This window comes from Aedes aegypti, unplaced genomic scaffold, assembly GCF_002204515.2.
Source record: "Aedes aegypti strain LVP_AGWG unplaced genomic scaffold, AaegL5.0 Primary Assembly AGWG_AaegL5_hic_scaff_1831_PBJ_arrow, whole genome shotgun sequence".
NCBI classification, from domain to species: domain Eukaryota; kingdom Metazoa; phylum Arthropoda; class Insecta; order Diptera; family Culicidae; genus Aedes; species Aedes aegypti.
Window position 1 is genome coordinate 9547 of NW_018735303.1, and position 10738 is coordinate 20284.

The 10738-nt window shown below is 37.0% G+C and overlaps 1 protein-coding gene across 1 annotated transcript; it reads left to right on the forward strand.

Annotated features, from left to right (window-relative positions):
• The first annotated feature begins 2005 nt into the window (after window positions 1–2005).
• LOC110680783 (high choriolytic enzyme 1-like) lies at window positions 2006–3347 on the forward strand. Its single transcript, XM_021856569.1, has 3 exons — window positions 2006–2372; window positions 2436–2887; window positions 2952–3347. Exons 1-3 carry the CDS (start codon window positions 2045–2047, stop codon window positions 3186–3188), a joined length of 1017 nt encoding a protein of 338 aa, XP_021712261.1. The 5' UTR covers window positions 2006–2044; the 3' UTR covers window positions 3189–3347.
• Window positions 3348–10738: the final 7391 nt, after the last annotated feature.

Consider the following 10738-nt stretch of genomic DNA (forward strand, 5'->3'; position numbering starts at 1 on the left):
GTAATTTACCTCTAAAGAAAAGATTATGAATTATCTTTCATTGTTCCATTATCCATCTATTGTTCTGCCTGTTTCCACAATTTGTTGTTTGTCCTTGCTTTACATGACGCTCTGAGGAATTTCGTACAAACAATTTCCCTTACTTTAGGAGTAACTCAAAAATGTTGCCCTTAGGAGTAAGGAAATTTTTTTATCTAAAAGAGGTAAACTATAAGAGTTTTGAAAAATTGCAGGTTTCTTCGGCAGTTCCTGATTTCTGAAAGTCCATCAGGAATTCCTCAACAAAGCTTCAAAGTAATGTACATTTTTAGCTTAAGATTTAAATTCATTAAAATCTTACATTACGAATTTGGATTTATGACATTTGGTCGAAAGACATTTGGTCGAACGTACATTAGGTCGAAGGGACATTTCGTTGAATGGACATTTGGTCGAATGGCTTCAGAACATATCAGCAAATAAAGTCGTTTGGTTCCACAGATATTAAATCGTGTGAGAATTTGACAAACATACTTTTTATCAGGAATCTTTTTTTTTTTTTTTTTGAGTGACCCTCCGCTCTCCCCCATACCAAAAAGCTCATGACGAGCCCCCTGGTAATGGACACTCAATTCTCAGCCACAGGCAACGCTAAATTAAGAAAACAAATATTTATAAGAGGCTGAGAATAATCAAAAATGACAACAACAGGGAGTTTGAAACAAAATAACAAAGCTAAGTGCTTCTAGTGGATTGTAAATCCTTTTAAAGAAGCACATATGAAAAAGAAAATTTTACACTACAAATACGAAATTTTAAATAAATACGAATTATCATTATTATTAAACAGTTAAACTAATTGTTTGGAGACGATTAACAATCTTTTGTTTTAACGACATAGTTTCAATTCAAATAAGTAAATGTGGAATTCTTCGCCGCAGGAATTCTTTAAGGTTAGTTTTGAAGAAAAAGCTGTTAGTAATTTGTTGGAGATGTCTAGGTAAGACGTTATATTTCGAAAGACCAAGGAAGGAAAAACGTTTTTGACCAAAATTGGAATGCGCTCTAGATCGAGAGAGAGTATTAAATTGTCTAGTATTATGAATACGAGAAGCAATGTTGAGGGTTATGTTATGATGTAATAACGGATTGTGGAGAATCTATATCGAATCTATCTACATGATATATATAATCAACGATTTCATTGGGTATAGTATGTGTAGTTGTGTCTAAATAGGATCTATTATTCTTGCAAATGTGTCTATCCTTCAGCCGTTTTATGATTGGAATATGGGTCGTTTTTTCCACCCAATTTGTAAAAGCTAATATGTAGCGCCGAATTCTATAGAATTATTTATTCCAAGTTTATCTTAATATTTGGGGATTTTAAGTGTGAAAAAGTACTCTATTGCTGAACGTTGGAAACATAATGATTTGTTGAATTTATTATACTTTCAAAATATCATTATTTTATATATACAAAAATGCAGATCATTAAAAAATGACAGCTTTCAGTGTGAGTGCTCGGAACCTTTATCAAGTATCAAATTTTACTACAAGCCCCGGCTAGTTCACCTCGACAAACAAAATTATTGCGAATTTAGTTATCATCAGTGCACAATTTACAAATGAAGATGATTCCAAATTTAATTCCACACTGGGTTCTGAAATCCTTAGCTACGTGCTCGATGCGCGCTTGCCATTTTCATTTATTATTATGTTTTTAAAATATATGGAGTTTTTACGCCATTTTGAATGATCTCCTAGTAGTATTCAACGAGGCTTTTCTCCATCTACTTCATTAAAACTTCAAAGTTCAATTAATGTAGTAAATAATAAAATCCAAGCTTATTCATATATTTCAAACTACGATCTGTCTTGTCGAAGTCTTAACAAACAATGCCATATGTACCATCAGAATACTTTCCAAATCGAAAAACAGCTGTTTACACTAATCCGTTCAATATTTACACAAGTGTCGTGGCTTTCTCCAATCATCGCACAAATTCCAGCCTGTAAAACCAGATTCATGTTGAAGTACGATCTTAGTTAGTCAAAATCCACAATGCGCAACATTTGGTTCGAAATTTTCTGTTCGGTGGCCGTTTTCGCCTTCTTCGGTCTTTCGGTTAACGGTCAGCGTCGACCTGTTCCGGGTAAGAGTGACAAAGTTGATCCCACGGTCGCCCGGGATCGACAAAACGCTAAATGTGTTGAAGAATGGTACGCCAAGGGAGCCGTTGGAAACCCATTCGGGTGCCAGGTGGGAATGAAACACTTCGACCAGATGGAACCCGACACCAAGCAGGCAGCAAATTCGCTTCCCACTTCGACGTTTCAGATTCGGCTGTGGCCAAAGGCAGTCGTTCCATATGTGTATGGAGCAGAATTCAGTGAGATTTTTAACGAATCGTAATTTTCAAAATTTGTTGCTATTAACATTGCATTTTTTGTAGCCGAGTTGGAGGAGTTTCTTATAGATCATGCCATATGGCAATTCAACACGCAGACCTGTATACGTTTTGTTCCACGAACCAATCAACCGTACTATGTGACGTTTACACGTGACGATTCAGGCTGTTGGTCCTACACAGGGCGGTATCAGAACAATCAATGGAATCGAGTTAATCTACAGCCCCCGTGCTTCTCCCAAGGACCTGGAATGGTTGTCCATGAACTGATGCATTCAATTGGATTCCATCATGAGTTTATCCGACCGGACCGAAATCAGTACATCTGGGTTAACCAAAGCGCAACCTTTAGTTGGCCCATGGTTGCGAAGAATTTCGAAGTGAAGAAATCTGAAGAATCGGAGGTTTATGGGACTGATTTTGATTACGGAAGCGTGATGATGTATTCGCGGTATGCTGCGGCCGGTGGACCCGATGATGCCGTGATGGTCAATTTGGTAAGTTCCTTGGACTATAACGCAATGTACTCCCGAAAAACACTTGGAGTTCGTACATTTTCAGAAACCATGGGATCCCGAAGAGGACTTCGGCAACCGGACCGGTTTCTCCTATAGCGATTTAATCCGCGTCAATTACATGTACTGTAATGGAACGCAGTGGGACGTAGCCGTTCGTAAGCCATTTTCTCTTCCAATTCCGGTGGACCATGGAAAGGACCAGGCACCCGAAAGCCCTCGACCACCGAAGGATTACCCACCCCAGTACGCAACCATTGGGGATTTGCAGTTCGACGATTGATCCCTCCCAGCCTTTCGGTTGAGCCCTCCCGGCAGTAATTGCTCGTGACAAGGACTATCCAGCCGCTCGAAGAAACGTCGACGACGGGGTCGTAATTAAACCAATAAAATTTTCCACACATGCGAGCAGCTTCGTTCTGTTTCGAATCACCCGCAAAAAGTAATCTCATTAATTCCATTGTCTGGTTCGCTTGGGGCGTCGAATAAATCCCACTGATGGTGGCTTGGAGTCGTCCTCGGTTCGAAACACGCATTTCTTGCAAGTAGTCCCTTTAATTTGGTTGCGGTTTGCGAATCGAAGCAAGGTTTTCGCTCCAGTAAGCAGAGGGTTTGGTTTGCCGCAGAGTTCTTCTTCCCTTCGGTCGGGCGTCAAGGCTTCGTAAGTTGCCTCTATGCAGATAAGAAAGCACTGCCGGTTTTAATGCGGGGAAGGAAGAAAGGTGTTGTATGTGTCTTGGGGATTTGGGAGTAGTTCCACTCTCGTTTCGGCGTGTATGCAGTATTGATTAAACAATGTCTTGAGTGGTGCTGCAAGAGGTGATGAAGAATTTGGTGCAGACAGCAGGCACTAAATGCGGAGAGTAATGGTTGAGTGCAATGGATGGGAACGATTCTTTTAAAAGAGAGGGTGATTAAGACACACACTTTTAAAAATAATGAGATTTACAGATGACGTAAAACTTATTTTGATTTATTATTTTACGACCTAAACTCAAAAGTTTTACGTTACCATTGATGTATTAGGAAGTCTCAATGTCCTATAACCTATTTTACAGCTCCATTAGAAATTAATGGCTGAGTTATTAATTCAGATATTTCAAACCATAAAAGTATATCGTAACACTAAATTTTAGTGTACCGAAATGTAAATTTACGTGATTATCAACTTTGTTGACGGCGTCATTCGCACCGTCAAGTTTGTTTTGAATCATGACCGCGATAAGACGTACTCGTGCGTTTTATTTTCCAAACAGATCTTATTAATCAAAAAATCATCAATGTTCGACAGCTTCTTATTAAGAGAACATTATACATTTGTTTTTATTAGTGCGCGAGTGATTGGAGAATTCGTAGAGGATTAAGTTGGCCGAAAGGATACGAAAGTTTGTTTCCTCTGGATTTCGCTTTGTGTAGAACTGAATACTGCTCCCCGGGATGGCTTAGTGAATTAAATAAAGTATTAGATTTGAGCAGTGAAAATGTTTGATGCAAAACAAAAACAAAATTGCTGACATAGTAATGGTGCAGTTATAATCCTGAAGCTATTTTATGTGAAAAGATTCTTGATTTGCTAGTAATTAATATGTGGTCGTAAATATTGGTGTGCACACTAAAAAAAATCTCATTTTTGAAGGTGACGTAGTCGTCTATATTGACGTAATTGATCATGACACAAATTGAAATCTGAAACTTTATTAAATCAACGATGACGTAAACATGAAAACACCAAAATTCAGTTCCATTTTTAAATATGCACTGCAGTATTTTGTCACTTGATTTGATTTTACAGCATAATGATTTAAAATTACTCGAATGATGACATAATGCACCGCAGCACATTTGTTAAACGTCAAACGCAATGGGAGTAAAACAAAACATATATGAGCCAAGTAATTTATAGCTTTCGAGTGAAAACCTTGATATAACTATCAATTCAGTGCAATCACAATGTTCTTTGACTTGGCAAGTGTTAAGTGAATTTAGAGCATAAGAAATAAATATAAAAGAGTGTTTAGTGATTTGTATATATCATTGTGCCCGTGGTGGCATGCAGCTGCTGCTTGATCGATTTCATGGAAGATGTTCCTCTTACACCCGTCGATACAGCAATCAAGTATTTGAATGGAATTTTTGTGGAATACAATTTCGAAGAATAAAATACAATGTGAAAATTTAACTTAAGTGTTCATTATTACTCACAATTAGTATCCGAAATAAATGAGTGCGGGGAATCCCTTGGAATGTTTGAGGTTATGTTGATATGCAATTATCAATTACGTCATGTTTGAAATTTACGGCACACAACATTGACACTAGTAAAATTACTAGTTTTGCTCACAAAACCACGAGTGTAAAATGAATTCTAACGTAATTTTGTGTCATTTTACTTGCTTTAATATGTCGGTCTTATATGACACAAAATTACACGATTTTTTCGAAGTGTGTGATTCTGCAAGTGTAATTCATTAGTGTATAGAAGATAAATGGTATAATTCCAGGAGGAGACACTGAGTTATAAATATTAGATGGTAAGTTTTTTTTTTCATTCCTGCATAATACCGTTTTGATTCATATTACGGACACTTAAGGCCTCAGTGAAGTTTAACCCAGCTTGGACAATACAAAATAAATCATTCTGTATGAATTCTTAGCGTTATCAAGCGTCGGAAGCCCTTAACTTTCTGATGGTGGGTAAAGAATACGCGTTCGCAACTTGAATAATTTTAAATAAATCAAAACGTGTGGCCTTTTCGTGATTATTATTCCGGACGCTCCCTCACTTTTGCCTCATATTCCGGACGCTATGATTCGAATTACGGACAGCTCATGATAATCATTAATGGAACAGTCAAATCATCAATTGAAATCGTTTAACCACTTAAGAGACGTCTAAGGTAGTTGGGCATTATAAATTTGCAATGATATTTATGGAAAAAAAACCTAATAAACGAGCCTCGAAAATGAGAACTTTTGGACGGCGAAAATTGAAACATTTCGTGTGAAATGTTTCCCATACAAACGTGAGTGTCCGGAATATGAAGCTGTCCGTAATATGAATCAAAACGGTACATGTAATTTTAAAAACGGACGTAAAAGGCGTCATTTGGTTCGCTTCTTTTATGAGCCTCTTAGTGAACTTAATTTTACATGATATTTTCTATAGTAAACTGTAAAGTTTCTAGCTACCTAATAAAGAAAATTCAAATTTTCAATCAAAAAATATCCTCTTCATGTAAAGATATTGTAGTTCGTGCTAGTTCATGAAAATTCTACTTATTCTGATAATTTGATGCTGATCATTTAATTGTGATACAGTCGCCACTCCACATCTCGATATCTAAGATATCGACCATAGAGATAGGGAGATATCGAGATAAAGAATAAGAACAAACAACTTCCTTTCGAGTTCCCAAATTGTTCTGAATCATAATAATCGGGTCTAGTAACCTTTTTATGTTCATATCGGCATATGGACCAATGCACGAGTTTACTATCTGACGCTCCGTGTTATTTGTGTGATCATGGCAACGAGTGAATTCCGGCACCGTTCAAACGTCAAATTCGTGAACTCGTGCACTGGTCCATGGAGAGAAAATTTAGAACAAAAAATTAGGGTGGGTAATGTCTGTTACATTACCGCGGGGGTTGACGTAGGACTACTATGGACAAAACTTCGATCAATTCTGGGTCAGACTCTAACAACAGTGCGGTAGCTTTTTGCAGATGATAGGATGTTTGATGATAGATGACAGTGCTGTGATTGTGAGTATTCAATTACGTTATGGTTTAAAGGGAGATCTGTTATTTGGTTTGGAAGCTTTTTCAGAGTTTTCGGATTTCAAAGTAAAATGCTTTTAAAAATCAGTACAGTGTACAAGACACGACCGCATGACTTTAACTACGCCATATAATTTGCTGCATTTGAATTAAGTCAATTGTCATAATTGCAACCTTCCTTTAGTTATAATTCAGAATGTCAATTCTTCTTCTTCTTGGCTACCGTCCACACTTGGACAGAGCCTGCGTCTCGCGTAGTGTATAAAGAGCACTTCCACAGTTATTAACTGAGAGCTTTATTTGCCAAAGTTGCCATTTTCGCATTCTTACATCGTATAGCAGGTACGATGAGACTTTACGCCCAGGAAGTCAAGGAAATTCCACTTACGAAGAGATCCTGCACCGACCGGGAATCGAACTCAGACACCTTCAGCATGGCTTTGCTTTGTAGCTGCGGGTCTTTAACCACTCTGCTAAGTAAGGCCCCTATTAGCAATTGTCAATTATTCTCAACAAATCAGATATTGTTTATCAGATATAGCAAGTATGTGTTATACACATTATTATTTATTTATTTATTTCCACCGTCTTCCGCTTGTGCAGTTCAGACTGTAACTTAATATTAAACCGATTGACAAACATCTATTCAACAATTAACAACAGATAAGTTCAATACATCAGCCTCAAATTAAAATAAGAAAACGAAAAATCAGAACAAAAAGAACGAACATAACAGAAATAGTAACATCTAATTTTTCAAGCGTATTATCATCAAATTAAATTTACGTAGGTTGCCAAGTGTCATTAAATCGATTAACAAACTCCCGATATTTCACTCCTTTCGGCCAAGTCGATGCGGTCATAGCTGTCTTTTTTAATTGCGTATCAAGAACAACTTTAAATGAAATGAAATCCAATGTATTTGAATTTCTACTTTTCGGCACCAGCCTAACGACGTCCAAGCATTTTGTAAGCGGTACATCAAGGTGTCGAGACACCATCTGGCTAATGTCGTTCACCGTAGCACGTTTGTCGATGTTGGTCAAGTATAATGAGAACAAACTCTCATCAGTTTCGGTAGGCAAATCTACACTCTCCTGCTGCTGCTTGGTGCTGCTGATGATCTCGTTGATCCCATCAAAAGGCTTAGGCGATGAGATAGGCGTGGATCGGTTGTGATGATCAATTGTATCATGGCATTTCAACGATTTTTGATAGCGTTTGCATGATTACAGCTACGGTACTTTTTAGCTGTTAACGTCTTCAACTATCGGATTAGACAGATCGGTGCTGGTTGCTACATCAGTGAAGTTGTTTTCTCTAAATCTGCAGAAGGCTGCCATACATGGGTCACACATCCAAATAATATTTTTCGAAAAACTGCATACATCTTTTTCACTCACACCAACACAACCGGCGTGAAACGATTCGGCACACATCCCTTCACACACCGTAAATAGGTCTGTTTTCATGTCGATTAGAAGTGAGCACTGTTTGCAATGACGTTCCATGATGAAAAATCGACGTGCCTATACAAAATAGGCTCTAACTTTCCGCGTACTAATTGCGAGTTGAGGTGCAGTGAATCCATTGAACTCGTTTGTTTTAGGAATGACGAGGTGTTTGCATTAATTAAGTGTGATAAAATAACACTTTTCGAACTATTTAACTTGACAAAAAAACGAAATCAACAGCGTACCGAAGAGTCTACACAACCACGCAAATTAACATACTGAAATCTTTAATAATCATTAGGAAATATAACACAATTAACTCTTTAGTGCACATTTGTTGGCCCTGAAAAGGACCGATTGAATTGTTGAATTCGAGTAAAACGAACACATTTTGACGGCGCTGGTTGAATCCTCCACGCCCGATGAGGTTTGCGTTGGCGATAACTATTGGCGCTTCTACGAGAGGCTTTGGCTGATTTTCTTCAGTCATCTCGTACAAACCTTGCGTTGGCGCTAGTCAATCTACAAATCTTGAGCAATTTCACAATCCGGATTTGCAGCAGCTTGATGATCAAGAGCTCTGTGGCACATGTAACGAGGAGCTGAGCAGGTTCGGCGGAGCTCTTACTAGGTCGAAAGCGAAAAAAGAATGAAACCGAATACTACGACGGAGGTATGCTTTATACCCTTAGAATAGCAGATGATGCTCCTCCTTTTCGTATTCTTCGCTTTTTGATCTGGGGAATAGGATAAATGAAATTGATGTCTTGGTAAGGGATTCAGTAAGTAAACGACATAAACCTTTGATGCCTTGTCTTTTGATTGAGGTCCTAATCAAGGAAATTCGTTAAGCCAGCAAAAAGTTATGAATTTAAAATACTTCATGCCAACGTTACGCTCTTGGTTTTAAAAATCCCATTTTCACTCCTGTAAAGAGAAGAAAGACGTAGTCCTACGTAAAAAAAATATTTCAATTACATGAACTTCGGTAAACTCATGATTCAAATTAAAGAAAAATCCCTGTTCATGAGGAACTTATTGGTTAAAAATCATTGATTCAAAGTAGAGGTGCAAAACGAACTACTTGAAGCCTTTCTCAATACATCCAGGTATTTTTTTTTTGTTTGTAGACAAAATTGTGAATCATGTCAGAGTTCAAAATTAAAAAAAAAACATACAAAATATAGAAACTCAGGCCTTAGTTGTGGCAGAATCAACCCTTTCTTCCAAATAAACAATAACTCCAGAACACAATTGATTATTGACGAACTGTAGACAAACCAAATTAGATGAATACTTTGCATAAAGAATTAGGAAAACGTTCCATGCATACTTAAAATATGTATATTTCAATAAACGAATTATTGAAAACAATCATATCACTCATTGGCGGCTCGTAACCTTACGTTTTATTTAAACTACGACTCTGAAAATGACGAATTTTGCATTCTCAGATTATAAAGCAAACAGTAAACGATAAAAACCACATATTTATTGCTGAAATTCATGAACAGGTGGATTTGGCGTTAGGGAATAGCTCACGGTGTGTTTCGTAGAGCAAGTTTATTACAAAAAAATAGGTAAGTCTGAAACTTCTCCACAATAAAGTCTAGGTTTCTCGCGTTCATTTGCTGCTAAAACCAAAATAATCGGTCGGGGGGTCCAGAGTAATTTTTTTTTTGATTTCGAGAGACTTGCACATATGTTTGAATTTGCCTATCTATGTGTTTATGTACATTAGGGCGGTTCAAAATTAAAAATTGTTTGAGAATTCAATCTCACATATGTTCCTTACTATCCTTGCTATGAAAATAGTGTTCTGTGAAATTCGCAGCTTTCTAGATAATGATTCAAGGTGGCCCAAAGACAATGTAGGTTTATATGGAAATTACTATAAAGAAATTTTGAGGTATGTTCCAAACACGCTTGTACTGTAATATAAGTACAAACTTATTATTCCATTGTAAAAGCTCATTCTTCAAACCATAATAAAGAAATTTGCTGAAGAGAGAAATTCAATTCGACAGATAGCAGAAGAGATATTCATGAGTTTGTTTGCTATTATTTAGCTTAACCCCTCTACCGGTAGCTTCATTTTTTCAGCACAAAAATATATATGAATCGCGATAACTTTTTTGTTTCTCTATATTTTTCCACCATTTTTTCACAACTTCTCAAAAACCTCTTCTTCTTTTGGAATCTATGTCGGTATTGACCATTGGTCAACTGGTTTTAAAAATATTTCGGTGTTCCTTGGGGACCGACACTTCCCATATAAAATTTCAATATGATGTTTTAAAATGTTTTCAAGATCTCGTTACGGCTAGAGTGGTACTAAAAACATAAAAGCTCATTGCTCAAAAACAGTTACACCGATTTGTTTAATTTCTTCACAATAGACTTTCATCAAAGTTTAGTTTTGAAAAGCGTATAACCGAATATGAGAAGAAAATCTGTAGTCAGAGATAATTACGAGAGTTATCTATGCGTCGGTCCCCCAAGGAATTTTGGAATATCTCCAAATATAGATGACCAATGCTCAAAACCGATACAGATTCTGAAAATAAGAGAGTTTTTTGAGCAGTTGTGGAAATTTTTT